The 26,335-nt window shown below is 37.3% G+C and overlaps 1 protein-coding gene across 1 annotated transcript in view; it reads left to right on the forward strand.

Annotated features, from left to right (window-relative positions):
• Nucleotides 1–8,123: 8,123 nt before the first annotated feature.
• Nucleotides 8,124–26,335, forward strand: part of LOC120626878 (homeobox protein Hox-B1b-like) — a 67,815-nt gene continuing 49,603 nt past the window's right edge. Inside the window, exon 1 of the mRNA XM_039894661.1 lies at nucleotides 8,124–8,791. Within this exon, the coding sequence (XP_039750595.1) occupies nucleotides 8,200–8,791 (592 nt within the window). The 5' untranslated portion in view covers nucleotides 8,124–8,199. The remainder of the gene's footprint in view (nucleotides 8,792–26,335) is intronic.

The following is a 26,335-nucleotide window of genomic DNA, read 5'->3' on the forward strand; positions in this document are numbered from 1 at the left end:
TAATTTAATAACAGTGCTATTTAAGTTTACAATCAGATAAGCTCTTTATTCACTGTATACATTATGCAAATAAATTAAATTGAAATGAAAGTATGTCCACAATTTCGAAATAACTGTTTCATATTACATTTACGTGAATATAAAATACACGTTCCGGTATTTTCGTCTGTTTGTCCGGGCTAATCTTTGTAGGGGTTAACCGATTTTCATAGGACTATCACAGACAGGTAGTGATTTATACAGGCAACTTAGAAAAGATAGATTTGCGTGCTGAGGTCCGAACTCGCCCCCACGGAAGTGAAGTCCTAACCACTTCGCTAACGCCGCTTGCGTAAATGTTAATACTTTACGTTTAATGGTAAAATAGATATTTATTATTCATTTATATAAGTTCTATATATATATATATATATATATATATATATCTTCAAAAGGTAGGTATATTATTACAAAAATAACCGTAAAACTGAGTAACCCGATTGGAGCCTGGAGTGTTTATGTCTTAAAAACACGTAGGTACCTCCCGTGAACGCCGAGAAAGCCTATGCCCACCTCTGGGCCCATAAATTTTGCATGATAATGATAAAAAAGTTTATGCATTATTAGATCTAGTGTTATAATCTGTAATTTTAAACTAACAACTGCATTGTTATGTACTTATAAAGTTTCTGAGAACAAAGTTTCTGTTTATTAAGATTTTGTTAATCCAATCCCATCCTGTACTTACCGACATATATAAATTTATAGACATATTTAAAGTTGCAAAATATCCCTGGTACTCCACAGTCGTAATATTGTAGAAATATAATAACATAATAATTATCATAAAAACGTACTCATCCATCTTGGAATTAAAACCACTTTTAGCACAAAACAACGTAAATTTAAAATCAAAATGGCAACCTAATTATTGCTTCCCAGCTAGAGAGGGAAAGACTGTAAATTCTATCCCATTTCAACACTTGCAAAAACCACTACGGCAATAAACATTATACACAGTATTTGCAATAGGTGTTAAAACCATAATAATTAGGGAGCCGGTGGCAACAAATCTAGTGCTAATTTTGTTTTCAAAAAAACCGGCTCAAATCGTATTTATAAACAAGCTAAAATAAATTCAATTAAATTGTCTAATATCCCCAGGCTCACAAGAATCAGCTAAAAAGTATTGAATTATAGAAAACAACGCATCCCTTAGCACTTGATGTAACTATGTAAAAGTCAACTGTTCGTCTTTTTGCTATACCTATGTAAAAAATAAACAAAGCAGATATGCTTGAGGCTGGCATGATGAATTCACAGAGCAATTTGAATTATGATTACGCTCCAGAAATGAACTGTACCCTTACAAAGAAACGTAACGCCTGATTAGTTATCCATTGTATATTATGAAAATTAAGCGTAATTTGCTACACTTTCGAAATCTTTCATCCTTATACTACACACCAAACAGATTTTCGGCAATGTACCCTCTACGCACGTTTCGCTCCGAAGCCGGGGCGTCCTTAGGAGATGTTGACTTTACAATGAATATTCCTCGCAGACCACTGGGATTCATTGTAATCATGGATTTCCGCGAATAAACGCCTGCTTCTATCGAATAGTTATCCAATGGTTGTGTTTTTCTACGCTCTGACATTTAGACTCTGAAGTACTCTTACTCAAGTGTGACAAAACACCGCCTTACTATACCGAAAATATGTGATGTTTATTATTAAAACCCTAAATGATTAAAATAATGAGAAATAATTGGTTGCTAGAAAACACAAAGAAATATATAGCTCATACAAATTGCGTGGTTCAAATTCAAATTCAAATTCAAATCTTTATTTGCGTGATTGCAGGTTAATAAATTTGATCTTATACTAAAACATAACAAGTTACGTGCTACAATCTGCCATTCTATGGCATGCAAATTATAATAACACCTTAATTATAAAATTATTTTTCCAATTTATATTCCACCTTTCCACCATTCCAGTCCTTCTGTCCTATTGTCACTGGGGGTTCCAGTGACAATAGGACAGAAGGACCGTAAACCTAGGTCGTATATTTAACAAGGACATAAAACAAACCGAAAAGAGCTGCTGGACACAGGTGGTACAAGATGTAGCATAGAAATCCCTATACACGAACATGAATCCAACCGCAGAGGTCTATACCGTAAATTGACAAATTTATATAAGATCATTTTATTAGGAAACTGTATCTACGTGACAAATAAACATGGCAACCTTTTTTCCACCGGCTCTCTTTCTATAATACTTGGATATGAAAAAAACAATAACCTTAACCCTTCGCCACTGCCCCTATCATGATCATTGGCTTATAACGAGTGCTTCCGTTGATGTTCGAGGGAGACACACATACACCGTGGACTCAAGAGCATGAGAGAGAGAATACAGCTCTCAACAACTTAATTGAATACGCAGAGCGGATAGGGGGACGCGGAGTCGATAAATTATATCGATTGTTTAGGGGACAGTGTTTTGAACCCTAATTTTTGGTTTCTTTTTTTAGCTTAAAAAACATAAACGCCCATGTTTTGAAAGAACACCTACAAAGAGGTAGAGGTTGGAGGAGGTAGTTTTCCTTCCCAAGACTTGTACTAGAAGGTGAAATCGTTGGGAAGAGATCTCCAGAACGTCCGAGCCACAAATGGTTGGACGATATAAGGGGGTGGGGGTTGATTTAATTCGCGGCAGTCTTTTATGTCGTCGTGTCAAATATGTAAAGTTTCTATACATTTGATTTATTTGGGGTTATATGCATCTTTGTACTGTTTGTTTTGAACTGTTACACCGTACAAAACATTTGATTTGACATGAGTGGCTGCACATTCTCTTCAAATAACAATTAGCAGAAAAGTTGCCAAGTTAAATACGATACTAGCAGTGAAGAACTAACTTATAATCGTATAAAAACATATATTAGTTCAGCTAGACATGTACATCCCTATCACCATCATCTGTTACATTGCGTTATCTGCCTCGTCTAGAGCATTAACACGTCCAACCTCATTAAAATATCCTCTATTATAAACTTGTCTAGCCACGCAAATATAGACCCTATTGCTTTAAAATACGATCTACTTGTGTAACTCTTGTTTCATCACACGCCTAGGGTTGTCGTCTCTGTTTCGTCTAGAAATCGAATACCTATAAAGCTAGAACATTGAGGTGACACAAGCAGAAAAAAAATTAGAATGCCACTTGCAGTCATACATCATCTTCTTTCATGTGTAGAACGTTTTATTCTTTATTACTTAGGTTTTAGGCTTTAGGCTTTAGGCTTAGGCTTACAAATTTATTGTTTCTATGTTACATAACTATGAAGTTGCAAAATGATTAACTCTTGTTATTAGTTATGGTTCACGTCGGGAAACGGAGACTGATAAAATCTACATGAGACTCAAGGGTGGGTGCCAACCCTGGATCTGTCACTGAAGCAATCTAAAAATCGCTTTACCATTTTATACCTTAATGTAATTTCAATAAAAGCTACGCATCTGCGTGCTGGCGGGTATGTTATCTTGTCAACTGCTGGTGTGGCGACGTCCGCAGCACGATGACCGGCTCGTAGATCGGAATCATCTCATTTCTGTCAGTGAGGAGAACATTGGGTGACGCGTTGAGTGTAGACAATTAAATTTACCCTTCACTATCTAGGATGATATCTATGATTCACGTAAGATACTTCGGCCTTCTCTTTATAGCAAGCAGAGTTACCTCAAGCCTTTTCATATCATCATCATTTCAACCCATTACTGGCCCAGGGCACAGGTTTCCTCTCAGAGTGAGAAGGTTTCAGGCTATAGTCAACACCCTGGCTTAGCGGATTAGTAGATTTCATACGCATTTGAAAACATTATGGAGTAGGTACTTTTAGGCTGGCAGGTTTTCGCGATGATTTCCTTCACCGTTGAAGCAAATGATATTTTGTATTGCATACTTAAAACGCATATAACTTAGAAAAGTTAGGTAGTTTTGTTTGTCTATTCTTTGTAGAAGAAATGGCCGCGATGTGGTTATTTCCACTTTTGAAGGTGGAAATAGAGTACTAAGTGATAAACCACTACGATACCGGGAGGTATATTTGCATCGTTCGAGTCCATGTAGGACTGCGGTGCATCGATAATGCAGTCGTATTTTTATCAAAATACCACTTAAAACAAAACTTCATAAATAAATATGAAATAAATATATATGAATTTATAGTTAACAAAAGTTTAATTATTTACCCACTTTATAAATTTACTGTAACATCTTGTGTTGAGGTTGTAGCATCACTTTGTTTGAGATTCTATTTCAGATGTGCCTACTGGGATCCTAACGTGACGCCGATGTCCTAACCGCTGTGCTATAAACGCTTTCACCACTAGGCTATCACCGCTTCCTTACTAATGATACGGTAAATTACAGCCATAAGCATGTTTTTAATATTTATAATTGAGCGACAATGTAGATGGTTCATCATCGCTTATAAACGGATCAACATATCGCAGGGCATGCGAACAGGTACAGAGTTACAGAACAGGACTTTGTACCTTGTCTTAGGCCTAACGTGCCTATAATTGCACCGAAAACCATGCGATTGAGACCGGAGCACAGTAATACTGCTTGGCGTCAGAAAGTAGGTACTCCCCGAAAGAGCTTTCGCACAAAAAGCTCTACTGGCTCAACCACACTATCACACAGCCACATCTACAGCCGCATCTCCGGGTATGCAGGTTTCGCTTGCGCAATTGATGGTTCAAGACCAGGTTGAATGAAACAAGTGGGCGTTCAGCTTCTTGTTTGAAGGATACGAACAAATCGTTTGATAGTCTATCTATACTTATAATTTATGAATTTTCTCTGGCCTGGTCTAGTGGGAGGCTTCGGCCGTGGCTAGTTACCACTCTACCGACAAAGACGTGCCGCTAAGCGATTTAGTGTTTTAATGCGATGTCGCGTAGAAACCGATTAGGGGTATGACTACCATACTCCCTAACAGGTTAGCCCGCTACCATCTTAGCATCCTCGCTTACCACCAGGATTGCAGTCAAGGGCTAAATTGTAGTGGAATAAAAATAAATTAAGAAGAGTGGAAAATTCTCTCGCTGCAAGGCCAGCATGGGCAGGAGACAATTATCTACCCGGGAAAAGTATAAAAATTTATCTTCTCCCACAGCTTAATCAACCTTAACAGCACTGGCGCACAAGTGGTTAAATATCCATATAATATACATAATAATAGGTAATTTTGGACCTACCAATGCATAAGTTTAAAGAATGTGTTAAAACACATTTATTACATCGAGATTATTATACAATTGATAAATTTCTTAATGACAAGGTTGCTTGGAAGCATCCGGCTCCGCTTTCATACCTCACAAGATAGAAAAATGAATAATGTTAATTTGTTGATATTGGAAAAGAGCAACTGCTGAGTTTCTTGCCGGCTTCTTCTCGGTAGAATCTGCCTTCCGATCCGGTGGTAGAGTCACTACACACAGACAGACTTGACGATTCAAAAGTGCTTATATTAGGCCTACTTGAAATAAATGATTTTTTTAATTTTTGGGGTAAGCTTCTTCTATTCCCTGTTCCCGTGCTTTAGCAGGAAACCTTAATTATAATTCTTGTCAGGGGATATAATTGGGGGATATAATTTTTGTCTCCTGCCTGAGCTAACCTGCAGAAGTGTAGCGATCTAGAGTCAATTATAACTAATGTGTTGGTAGGTACTTAGATAGATTACGTATCTACATTCTACAGTTCGGGAGTATGGAAGTATTATAAGGAATACTTTCATCATCAAAATTATTATCTTGGAACTTCTTAACTCAATCCACCATCAGTTGTACCTACTCTAAGATGGAGCTATGTTTGGTTTGTGCAAAGTATCACATATTCACACAAATTAATTCATTTCATTTTTTGCCAAATACAAATTCAAATTTCATTCTAGTAGGCTGACTTTATAAGTAAGTAGTTTTGAAACGTCAAGTCTACATATAATGTCTCTACCACAGATTTGCAGATTAGTAGAAGGGGAAGTTCTAGTGCCATGTTTTTTTCTGCCGCTAAGCAGCAGTGTTGCAAAGCTGTGTTGCGGTCCGAAGGGTGTACCATTACAGGTAAATGAGGCTTAAAACCTACGCCTCAATTTGATGGACTCATGGCGGCAGGTTTCAGGACGTACTCCTTAAACGCCGTGTAAAGTGGTGGTCTGTTTATAGGCGATAGTTTCCACTTACCATCAGGTGGGCCATCTGCTTCGTCCGTTATTCATTAGATATAAAAAAAAGATTCTTCTGAAGATAAACTAGAAAGGATCTTATCAGTTGCTCTCTACTAACTTCGACAGTATACAATAACAATCATTTCTCTTTCATCTTGTGGGAGATGAGAGTGAACTATAAGTAACCTTGTCTTTGAGTGAAAGTCAAAGTCAAATATTTCTTTATTCATTTAGGCACAGAGATAGCAGTTATCATGCGTTGATTACAAACAAAATGCGTACATAGTAGTGAGTGTAGGTGATAACTACATTCTTAAACTTAAAACTAAAGCTACGAGGCTTCCAAACGCGCCCTGATCTAAGTATATGGTAGGTAGGTACTAGCTGCATAGCTGCAGTCCGTGACTTCATCCGGTTTTTTTTGGTCTTTGTAAATCCGCAGAAACCCTATACCTTTTACTAAGTATTTATAAAATGTTTCCTATGAAAATCCGTCAGGATGAGAACTATTTCATTTAAAATTTCATCAAGATAAGATGCGGTCAAGCGATGCGTAGGTAACGAATGCTATTTTTTTAATTCGACGGGGAAACTTTTACCAGCTGTTTTTCCGGGATAAATATTATCGTATGCCCAGCACTATGATCCAAGCTACATGAGTGCCAAATTTTATAAACATCGATTCAACAATAGCGTTCAACAAAGGCAGTATACAAACAAAGGTTGGGTGTTTGAGACGCACTTATAGTTAAGAAAATGCCCATTTGTTTTTCCCTTAAGTGTAGGTACTGAAGTTATAAGTGGTAAGAAACGCACAGATGCTTTAAAATGCCTGAATTGCTGGGATCAAGTCATGTGGGATTTCTACTCACTAAGCGCGTCGGTTCCATTTTTGCATATCGTATTACCTAAATAACAAGAATCATGACCTCAAAACACCTATATAGTCCCTTATCTCATAGTATGCCACTATGTAATGCTATTACCTCAACAAGATGCCATCTTACTGCCGCTGTAGGAAAGATACTCAGTAAACTGCCAGAGCATCCCTGAGCAATAATTATAATGGTACCTTTTAACCTTTTTATTTGAAGGAAAAATCTTCAAATAGAAATCGTGTAACATTAATCATGAATTTTTGTATAACTCTCTACCCCAACCAATCATAGTTTTAGGTACTTTAACACATACATTCTTGTTAGGTAGCAAATGCAAAAAACGTCCAATAAAAGAAAATACGAGCTGAAATAAAACTGCAAAACTAAACAACGACAAACGAAAAGGAAAAAAAAAAACAACAGTTCACACCTCCAAATCGATTTACGTCATACGGATAAATTAAAGCATTTCGCGTAAACGGACACCCGGGCCATTCAACACGGAACGAAGTAAATAAAAAACATCAGCTTCCATACAGCCTCCAAGATTCGCAACTATTATCTCGGACCGACCAATGGAAAATATAGAATTAAAGTTAACCATTTCATTGGTCGTCGCCAGCCCCAAGACTCCTCCTTTTATTACGGCCCCGCCCTCACTTAAGCCTAACTTTTCAGAACGTCGCTCTACCTGCTCGCGGCCGACACGTTTGGCCGCGTTCTCGTAAATATTTTAATAAGCACTCTAACCGTGACGGTTAACGCGTCTTTCCATTTAAAAATCACGTTTTCTTATCCGCTTATCGTCGAGTTGCATCACTAAACTGTAGATTATCGCGTTACCCCGTCCCTTTCCACCTATATATTTCTTTAACGGTGAGATAGAGACGAAAAATACGTATTTTTATGTGTGTAAAATTAGTTTGAACGCGATCAGTGTTCCTCGGTTCACCTGACGAGCGGTCGATCGATATCGTAACGTTACGACCCTAGTTTGTTCCACCATAATTCGATCGCGAAACGGGACGGGACTTGCCTCTCGAGGCGTAGTGATGTGTGTAATGTAATACCGATATCGATAGACGTTGTGACAAACATGATGACTATGGACGTCGGGATGTACAACAATCAGCAGAATGGGTACAGCGCCGAGTACTACCAACAGGGGGCAGCTTACCAACCCCCGTACGAGTACCATGAGGGTTATTACGAACCTACCCCCTACTTCGAACCTATAATTCACAACCAAGCGCATGAGGCCGCCCCAGTGATAGCTACAGACACGGGTTTATGTTACACAAATTTGGACTATGGTGAACTGCAGCAAAACTATCCCATTCATCCTTTACCACCTCATCCCGAAGCTTTCAAGCACAGAGAGGAGCTACCCAGACCTGAGGAAATGCATATGCATGAGCACAAACTAGACAACCATTACTTGGAGACCAAGTACAATATGCATTTTGTGGATGACTCGAGCATGCAGTATAACCATGCCGGGTCCCCGCTACCTTGTGGTGATTTCGACCCTTATACACCTAAGGATGAATTCGGGGGGTTAAGAGAAGGCTTTCCAAGAGAGGGGGATATGCAGAGTCACCACCTGGGGCACCAGGCGCACTCATCTCACGCGGCCGTGCCTACTTATAAGTGGATGCAAGTTAAACGGAATGTTCCCAAACCTTCAGGTAAGTTTGCCTCCTATTCTATGTTTTGGCAACCAATGGACGTCTATTGCTGGACATAGCTCTTTTGTAGGGAATTTCAAATAGTCTTGTCTTGAGCTGCTTGAGTCCCTGGGACTCGCTTGATGTCACCTCATAGGGGTCTGGGACTCCAACGTCTTTCGGTCCTACAAGCTATGTTATTTATTATCGAATAGAACACATTTTAATACTTTAGTTGTGTACATTTTTATTGTTTATCCTCGTACATGAGAATAGTGTCATACTACTTTCTGGCCTTCCATTTACTTATATCACTAGGAGTTTATTTTACATTTCACTATTTACCACTTAAAATTTTAACAACTAGATACTTAATAAACACTGACATAAAAGTATTCGTTAATAGAATATTTTATGTTTGTTCTAAAGTAACAGCAGCTATCTTTCCACCAAAATGTTAAGTTGATGATATATTTTTAAAGAACTGACAGAGCCTTCCAAAGCCAATAGAGTTGGCTTTGGAAGAAAAAGAAAATAATTATAATTTTTAAAGCACATTAAATGCTATTCAAAACAATAAGAACGTCAATATATTTCATAATGACAATTAAAGTTGATTGAAAAAACTACTGAAGCAAAGTTAACGAAATTTTATTCGGATAACTTTAGTAATAAAAAATATTATCATAAGTTAAATAACATCATATTTATAAAAAAAACGGCTTTAGTTGTTTAGTGTAAACAACTAAAAAGCAAGAAATATAATATATTTCCTACAACATTTTTAAGCCAAGTAAAATGTATAATTGCTAAGTATACATATAATTTGTATGCGGTTTACTCTACATTTTAGTTGGCATTGGGTACAAGCTTAAAAATGTAGAAAATATTTTTTCCGCGCTTTTAGTGGTAAGCTTGCAATTATATCGAAGTTGTAATAACCAAATGTCAACTTTTACAAAATATTGCTTTCCCCGATTTTTTTAACGGTTGACGAATTCCTCCGATACTTCACCATCAGCTTTATTGTGACGAGCATAAATATACCATTTATACCAGGAAGTGCTACCCTTGTAATATTGTTGTAGATATATTTCCGGTGGACATCCGAGGTCTTCATAATCACTTGTCTAACTGGTGCTTTTCGAAAAAAAATGCTAGTCACATTAGCAAATATTCAAATCGGTGCGTGTTCTAATTGATTTCGATTTAATTTTAAATCAAAAATTCGATTTTTCAAGGATCCTTCCAATAGATCTTCACCAAATGAAAATGTTCACCTCTGAGGTATGACATAACAAACAAAACAAGAAATATCAAATTTGGTTTATAATAAATAAATAAATAAATAAATACGAAACGAAAATAAGTACACACATCGCCATCTAGCCCCAAAGTAAGCGTAGCTTGTGTTATGGGTACTGAGATAGCTGATGAATATTTTTTTATGAATATACACATAAATACTTATAATATACAGATAATTGACAGAGTAATCGGAATAAAACCAATTTAAAAAAAAACAGTACATACATTCGTATTGAAGTCCTCCTCCTTTTTTAAGTCTGTGATTAGAAATTCATTTAATTCAAGTAGGCCTAGTTTATAAGCACTTTTGAAACGATAGATTAGTCGGTTTGTAGTGACTCTACCACCGGTTGGGAAGGCCGATTGTACCGAGAAAAGCCGGCAAACTCAGCAGATTGCTTTTGCAAAATCATAATATAGTTTCACGATCTTCAAAGAATTTATATCTTTTGCGAGATGAGAGCGGAGCGGATTCCAAGCAGCCTTGTCGTTAAGGAATTCACCGAGCGTGTTGTGCCTAACCACGATAAATAAAATGTTTTTAATACATTGTTTAAAACTTAGGCAAAGGTAGATCTAATATTGAGTAATAAATGTTATCATTGTTAAGTATTTAATAGTGGGTCCCGGCCAGCTCAGTAATTAATTCCTTCCTCAAGCAGCAAGCGTGCGAGTATGGTAATTAGACTAAACTTGCGCTACTTTGTGTTGACGACAGACATGTTATGCGGATTACGTAGGTGGGCCTCTTAGTTATACTTAATTTTTTTAACTATCCTCGGTATAATTAATTTCTATACCTCCCTTATAGGTCTAGTGGATGCTCGAATACGGATCACAAGACCCTGGGTTCGATTCCGGGGTTTGACCAAGAAATTAAACCAATGCAGAATAAACTTTTCTCATCAATATTTTATTTACACCACTTTCGAGATAAGAAAATTAAAGAAAAATCGAACTCGGCCCCCCGAAAGTTAAGTCGAGCTCCTACTCACTGCGCTATCACCACTTATTTGTCTATATTGAATATAAATCATAGAAAGAGGACGGGTAGTAGAAATATGTGGAGGGAATTTAAAAATACAACACAGTTAAAAAAACTAATAACATCTTTATAACTTCCCACGGGCTTAATATTCTTTGAATGAATATGTCACAAGTTTTGTTTCGATAAGTATCGATTGACAGGCTGGTTAAAACAATTTAATACGTCCAAGGCAAGCATGGAGCAGAAATAGTTGCAACCAATTATAATCTGAATAATAAATATTCAATATTGCAGTACAGTAGGCTTCATACAGCAGCCCTGATGGTTCAGGCAGGAGAAAAAAATTATATCCCCCGATTATATCCCCTGACAAGGTATATAATTGGTGTGTCCACCTGCTAAAGCACGGGAACGTGGAATAGGAAAAGTTTACCCCCGTTTATTATTACATATTATATTATTTGGATATTATTTCCACTTGTGCGCCAGTGCTCTGAGAGTTGATTAAGCTGTTGGAGAAGATACATTTTTATCCTTTTCCCGGGGATATAATTGTATCCTACCCGTGCTAGCCTTGCTTACAGTCACAAAAAGTTCAAGATTTATATAGAAAAATGTATACGTAGGAAAGTAAGAAAAGTCTTACTATAGTATTTAGGATTATGTTAACGATATGTTAAAGAAATGCTTGGATATGAACTATCACTAACTAGTTTGCCTTTTAAATAGTTTTAAATGTTAATGCGAGATGGGGATATAGAAAATAAAACCCGAATAAGTTTGCTGAGGTCTTCTTCTTAGACCGGGCGCGTTCGGAGCCTTCGGTGCTTCATCATCTTGCTAGCATGTACAAACCTTGTGTGTAGGAACGCAAAATTCAAACTATTTAGGCCTATTTGAATAAAGAAATATTTAATTAACAAGTAATTCCATATTTTTTTATCTGTTTAATGATTGGCAGATTGTAAATCCCAAAAATATCTCATTGGGTTATAATATAGTAGCGATTGCCCGCGATTTCCTTGGCGTGGAATTTCTGATTTCCCGTGCGATTGACACTTTTGCCGCGATAGCCTTTCCTCTATCCTTATCTCAACAAAGCAAGTTACTGGAGAATACCGTCAGTTTTCTAAGATGCAGTAATTTATACGCACGAGTGTATATACGAGTGGTCTTAAGAGGGATGCATTGAGTTTACGCTATGTGTTAAAAAACCTTTATTTATTTACTGCGGGTCACTATACAATTGATAATTTTTTGAAGTTATATTTGTTTTGGCGCGTTACCGTCACAAAAAGCTAACACCCTGAAGGTCAGCATTTTAGTTTTTCAAAAAAAGGTTTGACAGTGTACATTTTCAATTGTCAAACTCTGAGGGCTCATTCCAGTGATTGAATTGATACAATTGTACAAAAATCTCAAATTTTAATTTTGAGTTAAAATTTGTTGTTCGATAATGAGAACTAGAACTAGAACTAGATAATGCGTTATAATAAAACTTTTAATGTAATTAATACCTTTTTTTTATGGTTAGTGTCGTTTTTTCTACAAACGTAGAATAAGGCGAAAGATAAAATTATTGAAAAGATTTTCACCTTGTTCCGCCAAAGAAGTATAACTTCTAACGCGTGTACTTAATGACGGAATGGACGATGCTTGGAAAACTCTTCGCTTTCTCTCGCAAAATAGGAATCTGAATGTTAATAATAAATGTTTTATCTTTTTAATATTAAAGAGAACCTTCTGATTTTCTTGACGGCTTATTTTCGGTAGAGTCTATCTTCTAAACCTGTGGTAGAGTAACACTGCAAATAGAAATATTGGACTACGATTGGTTTCACAACTGCAGAGTAAATGAATGTGCCTTAGTGGAAATGAATTTTCAAATTTGAACGTTAAATGCGTTGCCATATGCTAATTTTACAGTAACTTGTTACAGTAATTTGCAAAGTGGGTAAATAATTAAACTTTTGATAACTATAAACTCATATTGGCCAGATATTTTATTAAATTGATTAGGTTTTATACAAATACGCTTATAAATATTATTTAATTAATAAATAGTTTTACAGATACCATTAAAATTATATTTGAATAACAATCAATGTTAATGACTTTGAGTTGGTGGGTATTTCGATTTAAATGCGATTGTATTATCGATACACTTCAGCCCAACATGGACTAGAACGATGCAAAGTTACCTCCCGGTGTCTTGTCGTTTGTCACTAGTACAACTATCACCCATCAGTGTATGATTCAAATTCAAACCCATTTTTTCAAATACTAAGTTAATTTCCCCTTAAGGATGGTAAATGAAGTTTAAACCATGAGTAAATTATTTAAACCATAAACCTTTTCGATATTGATTTCTCAACTTTAAAAAGTTTTATATTTATTTACACTATTTTAAGTAAGATCGAAACACTCGCTATTTTATTGCTGATGTCTTGGAAAAGGCCAGCCCAATATTTGTGGGGGCAAACGAAAATTTGGAAGGTCAAAGGCAACATGGAAGCGGTTTCTGGATGTGGAAATGAAGGCTTCTAAGTTATCTTGAAAAATGCTTAAGTCTACAGCTCGGGATAGTTCTGGATAGAAAAAAGTAGTCTCGGCCCTATGCACCATCTAGTGTTGAAGGACTCTAAGAAGAAGAATAAGTCTTAGTTATAAAGTTTTCCAACATAACTTTCACCCGTACTAATATTATAAATGCGAAAGTGTGTTTGTATTTTGGTTTGCTTGTTTGCCCTTCCTTTATGCCCTAACGAAGCAACAAATCAATTTAAGGCATAGAGTTAGTTGTAAGGACTTAGAGTAACAAGCGAAAAAAGCCGCTCCCAAGGGATTTGTAAAAAGGCGTAATAAATGCGGATGAAGAACGAACTTCCAGCACTGCAGGTTGATTTTAATGATGATTAAAGATTTTAAACAAAGATTTTCTTGGCTAACCAACATTTCTTAAATATAGTTGAACGTGTACATACCACGATGATATTTTTGGATTTCTCGATATCTCGACCCAGTTGCATGGACCCGACAAAAAGAACACTAAAACGGGTAGTCAGATTCTGCCCGTGACATCCGACTTGACATCTCGTACCTACGCAGTCCCATCGTGACCACGATCCATACAACTGGGTCGAAATATCGGCACATCCAAAAATATTATCGTGGTATGTACCCGTTGAATCCGTTGTTTAAGCAATGTTTATGATGATCTTTCTGAGTGTTTGAAATACTCTTAGGGATTGAGAATTCTTCCACTGAGCCATTAAGGCTCTATTAAACGTTCACTTTTTCTTTTTCCTAATGTCTATTTAACCGCGCGCTGTCCGCTGCATTATGTCAAGACGGAACGAGTCAAATTATTTGCTTCAACGTGTCGGGCGGCGGCCGGTCGCGACCTCTGACACGCGCGAACCCACCACGCTCACTGACAGACGCCGTGCCATACTGCGCGAGAGAGGCGGGGTTGTACAAACGCATACGCATCATTAACATCCGTAATCTTTTCTCTTAGGAATTTAGAGCGTAAAAATCAAAGCAAAGTGAGCCAAGAGAACTTATCATGTTAGGAAGAAATTTTAAGAAAATGCTAAATTCTTATTTGGAAGAAAAGCTCCTCGAAAGGTTATTAACGCTTCTCTTAAAATGCAACCTTAAATGAAATGAAAAATGATGAGGATGAACTAAGTTTATTATAGTAAGCGGATGGGCTTCACGTTGTAAGAAGACGGTGTGAATGTAGATCAATAATAATTCTTATTTCATTATATTTCACAATTGGTTGTAAAATATAATGAAATAGGATTATTTAAAAAAAAATGAACTATTTCTTTTAATATTTCTTCACTTTTTATCTCTATTCTCTAATAAATTTTTATTTTAATTGTAGCTTACTTTTTAAGTTTTAAAATAGGGTAATTGGTTTTTTTATCGCCGCTTTTTAATAATAACAAATAGAAAATAATAATTGTGTTGTATCCGTAATAAAGTTAAAACCGCATCGCTTGATTTAGATGATTGTAATAACCGTACCCTGTCCATTGTTATAACATTCTTACCCGAAAACTGAGAGGAAAGTAAGTTCCTAAACTGCCTGACTCTCCTAAAATATCCAGGCTTATCTCCGATAAAACCGTTTAAGTGTGTTTCCTCCCGCCGCGATCACGATTTAATGAACAACATTGGAGAGATAAGACGTCATAACACGTGACGCGAGCGGCCACGTCCAATAAAAGTTTAAACAAATCCAGCCCAGTGTGTGTCCAGCCGCGACACACGCTCTGGCAGACCCGTGACCCGAGAAACACACGTTCATGACATAATAGGTATTTTCATACATATTAGACACGATCTCATAATGTTTAAAAAAACCGACCTCCCTGAGTGAGCGCTTTGGACTTATAAGTGAAAGGAAATTATCATTATGTCAAACAAATGGACGTCCACGACAGTCTTATTCTGCTTGGGTCCAGCAGCTCCCTGTGACTCGATTGATGTCATAATCTGTCCACCTCGTCGGACATCTACTGACTTTGTATTTACCGGTGCAGGAAACTATCATCACGATCATCATCACATTAACCCACAACCGGTCCACTACAGAGCACGGGTCTCTTCCAACAATGAGAAGGCGTAAGGCCGTAATCAACCACGCTGGTCCAGTGCAGATTGGTGGACTCCACACACCTTTGAGAATGATGTAGAACTCTCGGGCATGCAGGTTTCCCCACGATGTTTTCCTTCACCGTTGAAGCAAGTGATATTTGAAATACTTAAAACGCACATGACTTAGAAAAATTAGAGGTGCGTGCTGGGATTCAAACTCGCCGCCCGAAAGTGAAGTCGATCTCGTACTCAATGGTAAGGCTTCCAGGAAATTATAATTTCTGAATATTCTATGGCCTAGCCTGGTGAGGTGCTTCAGCAGTGGCTAGTTACCACTCTACCGACAAAGATGTGCTACCGAGCGATATAACGTTGCGGCACGATACTGCGTAGCAGCCGATTAGGGTTATTTGCTTTAATATAACATATATTTCAATGGCTGAAAAAGCTTACACTTTTGAAACGACTAGTCTGTCTATTTGTAGCGACTCTACCACAGGTTCGGGTGGCGGATTCTACCAAAAATATTCCGATACTCTTTTCCACATAAATTCTATCTAAACATTCATTATTCTATCTCGCGAGATATGAATGCGGTGCCAGCTGCTGTCAAAAAACCTTGGCATTAAAAAAAATATCAGTTGCTTAGTACATAACTAAACTCGTTTTAACACATTTTTTTAACTTAGGCATTTTAGTCAAAATTGTAGTGAATTAAACGAAGCATCCCTCATTATCTATGCTGCATAGGCAAAATGTAAATAAATAAATATACTACAACAATAGTCCCAAAAGTAACCGTAACCGCCATCCCGCCCTAAAGTATAGTAACCGTAGCTTGTGTTATGGGTACTAAGATAGCATACACATAAATACTTATAATATACAGATAACAACCCAGACACTGTAAAACGTTCATGTTTATCACATAAAAATCTCCAGTTGTGGGAATTGAACCCACGGCCTTGGATTTCGAAAACAGAGTCGCTGCCCACTGCACCAACCGGCGCTCAAAAGCTTCTCTTGTAAGAAATCAAAAGTTCCACGCAAAAGATCTCGCCAACTAACTATTGATTTATATTCGTACACCATTCTCGCAGTAAGCTAGTATCAACAGGAAGGCCAGTAATACCAAAGTGGCTATTCGTGATCGAGAGATAAGATCGACCGCGCGATAAGTCCAACTGAAAGTAAACTTAGGTCTCTATTATAAATACCTACTAGTTACTACCTATAAAATTTAAAATTAATAAATTTATTTAACTCAAGAAGGCCTAAAATATAAACACTTTAGAAACGACAAGTCAGGTTGTTTGAAGTGCCGTGAGTGAAGGCAGAATCTACCGAGAAGAATCCGATAAGAAACTCAGTAGTTGATCGTCATCATTTCTACTATAACTATTCTCGTGTGTGTAGCAACCTTGTTACTAAAAAAATCATCAATTGTTTAGTAACCTCGGTGAAATAGATAAATGTGTTTTAGCACATTGTTTAAACGCATGCATCGGTTTACATACAAAATTACCTTTTGAATGACGTTATAAAAACATTTACTAAACCCTATGAATTACTTTTGTACCTTTCCAAGACGATAATATTGTCACTAAATTATGTCGGTTTCCATAGGCATTCGAGTCGACTGTTTGCATAGGCATTATAATATACTCCTAACATAGGTCTCCCCATCCTTGCTGAGTGACTCTGAGCCTTTTTTGAGGCCCATAGTAAGCGACCACGTTTACGGTTAGTAAGCGACCACGTTACGGTAGTTACCAGTGATGACTTACGGACTAGGTCCGTAAGTCATCACTGGTAACATGCACTGTTAGAAAAATTTGGTCTTATATAGTTGGGAGCTCTGCACTGTAATTCATATCTATATATATAAAAGAAAGTCGTGTTAGTTACTTCACTTATAACTCAAGAACGGCTGAACCGATTTAGCTGAAAATTGGCAGGGAGGTAGTTTAGAGCCAGGAGAAGGACATAGGATACTTTTTATCCCGTTCGACATCATTCCCGTGTGACTTGACATGTAACGTCAGTCACTATAAAACGTGGTATAACAAAAAAGAATCAGACTTGGAATAACAAAATTGACGTATAATGACAGCTATGTAATGACGTATGGATGACTATTTGATATTTGTAAGAAATCAATAATATAACTATTTCTATTAAATAAATAATTAACATTATTGCCCAATTGCCCATTCGTATAAACAGTGAAGTGAACTATAAAACTCGGTATGGTTAAAAATTTAAGTTTTTAGGTGAAGTGAAGTTTAATTAATAATGCCGCGACCAAGACGATCGAATCTTTCCCGACAAAGCCGTGATGCAAGAAGAATACGAAATACTGCAAATGAAAGGACTGAAGAAGAACAAGAAATTGCACGTGAACAGCGCCGCGATAGTATGGCTCGACTTCGTGCTTCTCAATCACGAGAGCAAAGTGAAGCAGCCCGTGAAACAGCTCGGTTGGCAATGCAGAATCGTCGAGCGAACAACAGAGGTCAACAAATAGATAATTTGCGACGCAGAACAAGATATTTATCAAGTGCTGATTTGAATCGAGCAGCGTTTCAATACGATTGCAGCAATGATTACAGCTTGCATCCTAGCGTTTGCATTGGGCAAATGGACGTAGTTTGCGAGTATTGTGGTGCATTAAAGTTTTCCGGAGAAACGCCTGGATTATGCTGCCTTAATGGTAAAGTGAAATTGCCATTGTTGACTCCGCCACCTGAGCCATTGTATTCATTGCTTTGTGGCGAAACACAAGAATCACGCCACTTTCTTGCAAATACTCAAAAATACAATGGTTGTTTCCAGATGACGTCATTTGGGGCAGATATTATCGAAGAACGGGGATTTAATCCGACATTTAAGGTATTTATTTTTGTACTTATATAGAATGTAGTTAAAGAATAACTTACTTTATCTATTGGTACCTATGTAGTATATTTGCTAATTCTGAACTCTACTCTCCCACCGAAAAAAGTGTTTATAACCCAGTTAATACTGTCTGGTTTTTATTTTGTAGATACAAGGACAGATTCATCATCGATTTGGATCATTACTACCTTTCGAAGATACACAGAATAAATTTTTACAAATATATTTCATGGGCAACATGGAAGAACAACTTGATCGACGCCTAGAGATCAATGCAGGAATGAAGCGAGCAATTCTTCAAGACTTGCAGTGTCTGCTTCATGAACATCATGCGTTGGTCAGGTTGTTTAAGAGTGCTTTAGAGCGCATGCCAAGTGATGACTATAAAGTTGTTATCAAAGCAGATAAACGACCATCTGGAACACACGAAAGGACATTTAATGCTCCAACAGTAGACGAAGTTGCCATCCTGATTGTTGGTGAACAATTGGAAAAACGCGATATTGTGCTTACACGTCGCGATACTGGGCAACTGCAACAAATATCTGAAACTCATCGATCATATGACACATTGCAATACCCGCTGATGTTTTGGCAAGGAGAAGATGGATATTATTTTAATATTAAAATGAAAAATCCATTGAATGGTGAGTATCAGTATCATAATTTATTTCATTTATTTGTGAAAGACACTGATTTAAAATAATGCTTATTAAAAAAATGGTTAATGTCTGTATTGTTTGCCTTTAAAATTTGCCTTTGAAATGGTTAATTATCAAATTTTTAATTTCAGGTGAAGAAACTACAAAGAAAGTTAGCTCAATGAATTATTACGCATATCGTTTGATGATTCGTCAAAATGCTGACAACTATTTGCTGCGGTTTCGTCGATTGTTTCAGCAGTATTGCGTTGACATGTATGTAAAAATAGAAACGGAACGTTTAACATTCATTAGGTTGAACCAAGCCAAACTGCGTTCTGAGGAGTACATCCATTTACGTGATGCAGTTAATACTGAAGGAAATGCAGCTAATATTGGTCGATTAACTATTCTGCCGGCGACATACATTGGTAGTCCACGTCATATGCATGAATATGCACAAGATGCAATGACATATGTTCGTCATTACGGTCGGCCCGATCTCTTTATTACTTTTACCTGTAATCCAAAATGGATAGAAATTACTCAATTGCTGCTTCCCGGACAAACATCAAGTGATAGACACGACATCACAGCACGTATATTCAGGCAAAAAATTCGGTCCCTGATGAACTTTATTGTTAAACAACGCGTCTTTGGAGATACTCGATGCTGGATGTATTCAATCGAATGGCAAAAGCGAGGCCTGCCGCACGCACACATTCTTATTTGGTTAGTGGAAAGAATTCAGCCTGACCAAATAGATGATATCATATGTGCTGAGATTCCTGATTATGAAGTCGATCCAGACCTACATGATGTTGTTACTACTAATATGATTCATGGACCGTGTGGTGCCATCAATCCCCATTCACCTTGCATGGTCGATGGAAAGTGCTCTAAACGATATCCACGGAAATTAACGGCGGAGACTGTCACTGGCAATGATGGTTATCCGCTGTATCGGCGTCGATCACCAGATGACAACGGTCGAACTGTCACAACGAAAGTGAAAAGAATGGATTTCGTTGTCGACAACAGTTGGATTGTTCCATATTCGCCACTTATTTCTAAATCGTTCAAGACACATTGCAACGTTGAATACTGCAATTCAGTTAAGTCCATAAAATATATTTGCAAATATGTCACGAAAGGCAGTGATATGGCGGTTTTTGGATTGCAATCCTCGAATACCAACGATGAAATTTCACGCTATCAAGTTGGTCGTTATGTGAACTGTAATGAAGCGATTTGGCGTATATTCGCATTTCCCATTCACGAACGTCATCCTACTGTTACGCATTTGGCGGTGCATCTGGAGAATGGTCAACGAGTATATTTCACGGCTTCGAATGCTACGCAACGTGCTGAAACACCTCCAGCAACTACATTGACCAGTTTTTTTGCAATCTGCCAAAGCGATCAGTTTGCACGAACTTTGCTTTACTCGGAGATGCCACGTTATTATACTTGGAATGCTTCATCGAAGAATTTTCAAAGACGGAAGCAAGGCGATGCGGTTCCTGGGTATCCAGATGTGCGTTCTACTGATGCTCTTGGTCGTATGTATACAGTTCATCCAAAGAATAATGAATGTTTCTATTTGCGGTTGTTGCTGGTAAATGTGCGTGGGCCAACGTCATTTGAGTCACTACGAACTGTTAATGGTGTAATATTCCCAACATATCGTGCTGCATGTGAAGAATTGAAGTTATTAGAAAACGATAGTCATTGGGATACGACAATCGCTGAAGCCATTATCTGTGCATCTCCAAGTCAGATACGCACATTATTCGCTATCATAATTTCGACATGTTTTCCATCAAACCCATGTAACCTGTGGCACAAATACAAGGATAATATGTCAGAAGATATTTTACATCAAATTCGTGTCAGTTCCAGAAATCACGATATTGAGATGAATGAGGAGATACATAATCGTGCTTTACTCTTGATCGAAGATATGTGTTACCTCATGTGCGGTAATTTATTAATCAGGTTAGGAATGCCAGCACCATATCGTGAAATGAATGACGCATTTAATCGAGAATTGGAACGGGAACGTGAATATGATCACCAGGAATTAGATTTAGTAGTTCAAACGAATGTACCCCTGTTGAATTACCAACAAAAGAAAGTTTATGATACTTTAATGAAGGCAATCGATGATGAAAATGGTGGTTTATATTTCCTAGATGCCCCTGGTGGAACTGGCAAGACATTCCTCATGTCATTAGTTTTAGCAACTGTTCGGGCGAGATCTAACATAGCGGTTGCAGTTGCTTCTTCTGGAATAGCAGCCACATTGTTAGAAGGATGCCGTACGGCTCATTCAGCATTCAAATTACCGTTAAATCTTCAAACTATTGAAGAACCAACGTGTAATATTGCAAAACACTCAGCAATGGCCAAAGTTTTAGCGGTATCGAAAATCATCATCTGGGACGAATGCACAATGGCGCATAAACGTGCATTAGAAGCACTTAACCGAACATTAAAAGATTTACGCAATGACTCGAGATGTTTTGGAGGAGCAATGATTTTACTTTCTGGTGATTTCCGCAAAATACTGCCAGTAATTCCAAGATCTACGGCTGCCGACGAAATAAACGCTTGCCTCAAATCGTCAAATCTATGGCGCCATGTGAAGAAACTGCAACTGACAACAAACATGAGAGTTGCATTGCTTAATGATACATCTGCTGAAGATTTCTCGGAGCAATTGCTGACTATCGGTAATGGTCAAGTACCTGTCGATGAATCGAGCGGATTAATATCATTTCCAAATAATTTCTGTAATTTTGTCTCATCAAAAGACGAACTTATCAACAATGTATTTCCAGAAATTATTTCTAACTACAAAAATTATGAATGGATGAGTGAGCGAGCAATTTTAGCGGCTAAGAATAAAGATGTAGATGACCTAAACAACATAATTCAAAATAAGATCATTGGAACAATGCATTCATTCAAATCTATTGACTGCGTCACAAATGAAGATGAAGCCACCAACTATCCAATTGAATTTTTAAACTCTTTGGACGTGCCTGGCTTACCACCGCACAATTTACGCCTAAAGGTTGGCTCCGTAGTAATCATGCTTCGAAACATAAACCAACCAAAACTGTGCAACGGTACGCGTTTGGTGGTTAGAAAATTGATGAACAATGTAATTTACGCTACGATAATGATAGGAAAATTCAAAGGTGAGCAAGTTCTCATTCCGAGGATACCGATGATCCCAACCGATATGCCGTTTGAATTTAAAAGACTTCAATTTCCGATACGTCTTGCATTTGCCATGACCATCAACAAATCACAAGGCCAATCCTTAAAAGTTTGTGGTTTAAATCTAGAACATTCATGTTTTTCCCATGGTCAATTATACGTGGCATGTTCACGGGTCGGAAGACCATCTGCGTTGTTTGTTTTTGCGCCTGATAATAAAACAAAAAATGTCGTGTATCACAAGGTACTTAAATGAAGAGCAACCTATGTACTAAAATACAGAAATAATTATGAATGATTGATGTAGAAATTTAATTTTTTTTGTATTTTTTCCAATAAAAAAAAAATCTGCTTATTTATTGACATTAAGGCGGAACAAAGTTCGCCGGGTCAGCTAGTACCTAATAAAAAGAAAAAAGGAAAATTGGGCCCATTATATAACCGAATAATATCCTAGAGACGGTAAGAGAAGAAGGGAAAGACCGAAGGTCGACCTAAGAACCATAGTAGGAGTTAGTGGCGTGCACTTCATACATGCACAAAAGCACTGCATACCCTAAAATTTTTGTATAACTGATAAAGGGGAGGGATTTTTAAATTTTATGCCATCTTCCTTCTTTATGCATATCCTGATCAAAAACCCTGTGCACGCCACTGGTAGGAGTACTGTGGTGAAGAAAATCCAAGATCGCGAGAAGAACCTGAGTAGACTTATGCTAAAAAGCAAGACATGCAAGCTAAACAGGTGTCTAGATATTTAAATACTCAGTAAGTATTGTTTCAAAGGCTATTAAGAAGACAATCTACTTATGAGATGACTAGGTATGTTATCTTTGTAATAATTAGAAACCTGCAGTGGTGGATAATTTCCATGTATGCCCCCTGCGGCCCGCGCCCGCCAACTCAAAACGAAGCAGGGTTTTATTCAAATACAAATGTTATCGTCCCCAAACATAAGTTCCCCATAAGGTGCCCACTAATAGGCCTGGTGTGCACTGGGTACTGGATGAAAAAATCATAAAAGTTTAAATACATAGTTTATTTTTACTGAAATTTAGTTTCACATTGGATTTGATGGAAAAAAAAACTCAATGACAATGTCAAAACCTTTATCATCAGCTTTATTAATATCTCATCACGTCATTCGTCGTCACAGCGCATGAGGCTTAAAACCTAGGCCTTGGTTGAGGGACACAGAGCACCTTTAGATTTACGTTGTAATGCTTTTCCATTTACCATCTGCATGGTCCGTTTGCTTGTGTTTTGGGCCGACGCGAGTATTGCATCTAGAACATCGTGGTCCTGTATCGAACAAAGCAGCTACTACACCACCAGTGTGTCCGTAGTCTTAAAAGGCCAAAAATATAACGTTTTCTTTTGGCCACACCACACCGCACGCAAGGGTGGCTAGCTAAGCTGATCCCGCGTCTATCTCTGTTTGTTTTCGTAATGACACGCGACTAAACTACGAGGGGTAGGATATGATATTGATATGTACTCATTGCATTGTTACCGACCATAGATTATACACTAATATTCTCCTACCGACTGTTTCGGAGATATCGCGTCTCTCAATATTTTTTTAAATGTAGGTAAACTTTAAAAAGTGTTTAATTGTAATGTCTTTTTGCATGCACTTATGGACTTTTATCCAAATATTTGCATAAAAAAGCAATCAATCTACAACATATGAGTATTAGGCAGATTCTACCTAGAAGAACTTATTATATTAATTATTCATCTGGCTTCCGAACCGGTGGTAGAGTCATTAAACACATCAAGAATAAATTATTCAAAAATGTAATTTAATTTATAATGTTACAATACCTAATTAGGCCTACATAGAAACACTTAAAAAGTGATTAGATATTTTTTTTTTTAATTTTAGCCCCAAAAGCAGAATTTGTTTATTTAAAGAACGCGACAATTATGGGATAGGTACCTACTGTACTTTTGTTCAGACATAAATTTTATATCTGTACTAAAGTTCGACATGTATCCATTCAGTGAGTTCATATAGAGTACAGACTGACCGACATACATGAGACACGGGAATGTTCTTTTATGTGTTCAGTTTTCCTTTAAGTACATGGTAAAGTAGGTTGACTGGATTTCGCACGATTAGTAGATTTATCAAGTTTGAGAGCATTAAAATAAACGTTGTTGCTAACTTACTAATTTTACGATTTGTTTATAGTGTTGACGTCTAATACTTATAGGGTTTTGTTTTTTTTGGAATTAGATTCAAAGGCTTTCTTTTAAATTTGGAACAACGTTCAAAACTGATTTTGCTATCTGTGCACCAGAATGATGATGGAAAATAAGGATTATGTTAGGTACCATGATGCCTAAGAAGAGCTTCTTAACCTTCTCAGTAAGTATATAAGTTTGAAGGTAACCTTAAATTTTTATTTTTATTTTAAATTATTCAATTTCTATTTATTACTGGGTTTCTTCGACTTCCATAAGAAATATACTATACGCAGCTTAGAAATTTAAATTGTGACATAAATATGAGACCAGGAATCCTATTATCCCAAGGGTGTGTTAATCGGGACAAATCATGGAAACAGGCTCTGTGATATTTACTATTTTCTGCGTAACAAATAACGCGTACTTTACCGATTAACAACACAACACTTGTAAATATTTAGATAGATAACCACAAACGCCACAAAAGGAATCGTAAAGAAACTGCTCGTCACTGTGAGAAGCCACAAAGCGATATTAACATGGTCGGTCCCGCGACGCGACGCGACAAATTGCTGTAATTTGATTGTGCCCGCATTAAAGTATGTGCGTACCTACAGCCACACTGCACGTGATTTATTGTGGCGATGGAAACTGCAAATCATTGCCGCTATATTGAAAAAATAAACGGGCCAAGTGAAAGTCGGACTCGCGAACGTAGGGTTCCGTACCAATATATATATATATATATATATATATATATATACTAAAACAGAAAAATCACGTTTGTTGGTTAAATGGAAGCCTGTGCTAATTTGATTTTAATTTACAAATTTATTTTCAAAGTGAATGGATATTACTCAATATTCTAGGAATATTTCAAGCGTCTTCCTGTTGCCATTATTGATATCGAGCAAAACCAAGCAAAAAAAAAACACGTCTGTTGTATTGAAGTCCCTTTAAATATTAATGGTCTTCAGTGATTTTGTTATAGCGGCAACAGAAATACTTCATCTGAGAAAATCTTAACTGCCTAGCTATCACAGTTCATAGGCAGGCAGACAGATATATGGACGGACAGCAGTGTCTCAGTAATAGGGTCCGTTTTACCATTAGGGTACGGAACCCTAAAAACGTGCCACAGTGTAAGCGCGGTAAGGTCATAAGCATAACTACAGATTTAAAGAATAGATATGAATGTAGTAGCATAGCATAAGTAAATATATTTAAAACTTGTATATACGGGTATTCGCGACTGTGCCCCCTTTTCAGCTTACGATTTGTTTTAACAGTGTCTAAGCTGTGAGGTTAGGACTTCACTTTCGAGGGGCTGAGTTCGAATCGCAGCAAGCACCTCTTACTTTTCTAAGTTATGTACTTTTTGTAATTTGAATATCACTGTCATAATTTCAACGGTGAAGAGCAACATCTTAAAGAAACCTGCATGCCTGACAGTTTTCTATAACGTGAAAAAGCTTACGAATTCCACCAATTCTTACTGCGCTAGCGTGGTGGACTGCGGCCTCAACCCTTCTCACTGTGGGAGGAGATCCGTGCCCTGTAATGGGCTGGTAATAGGCTTATATGATGATGATTGGTTCATTTTATGATACCTAGCTGTTGCCCGCGACTCCTCCCGCATTTAATTCGGTTTTTTAAAAATCTTCTAGGAGCCCTTTACCGTCCCGGGTAAAATGTATC

This window comes from Pararge aegeria, chromosome 10, assembly GCF_905163445.1.
Source record: "Pararge aegeria chromosome 10, ilParAegt1.1, whole genome shotgun sequence".
In the NCBI taxonomy this organism is placed as follows: Eukaryota; Metazoa; Arthropoda; class Insecta; order Lepidoptera; family Nymphalidae; genus Pararge; species Pararge aegeria.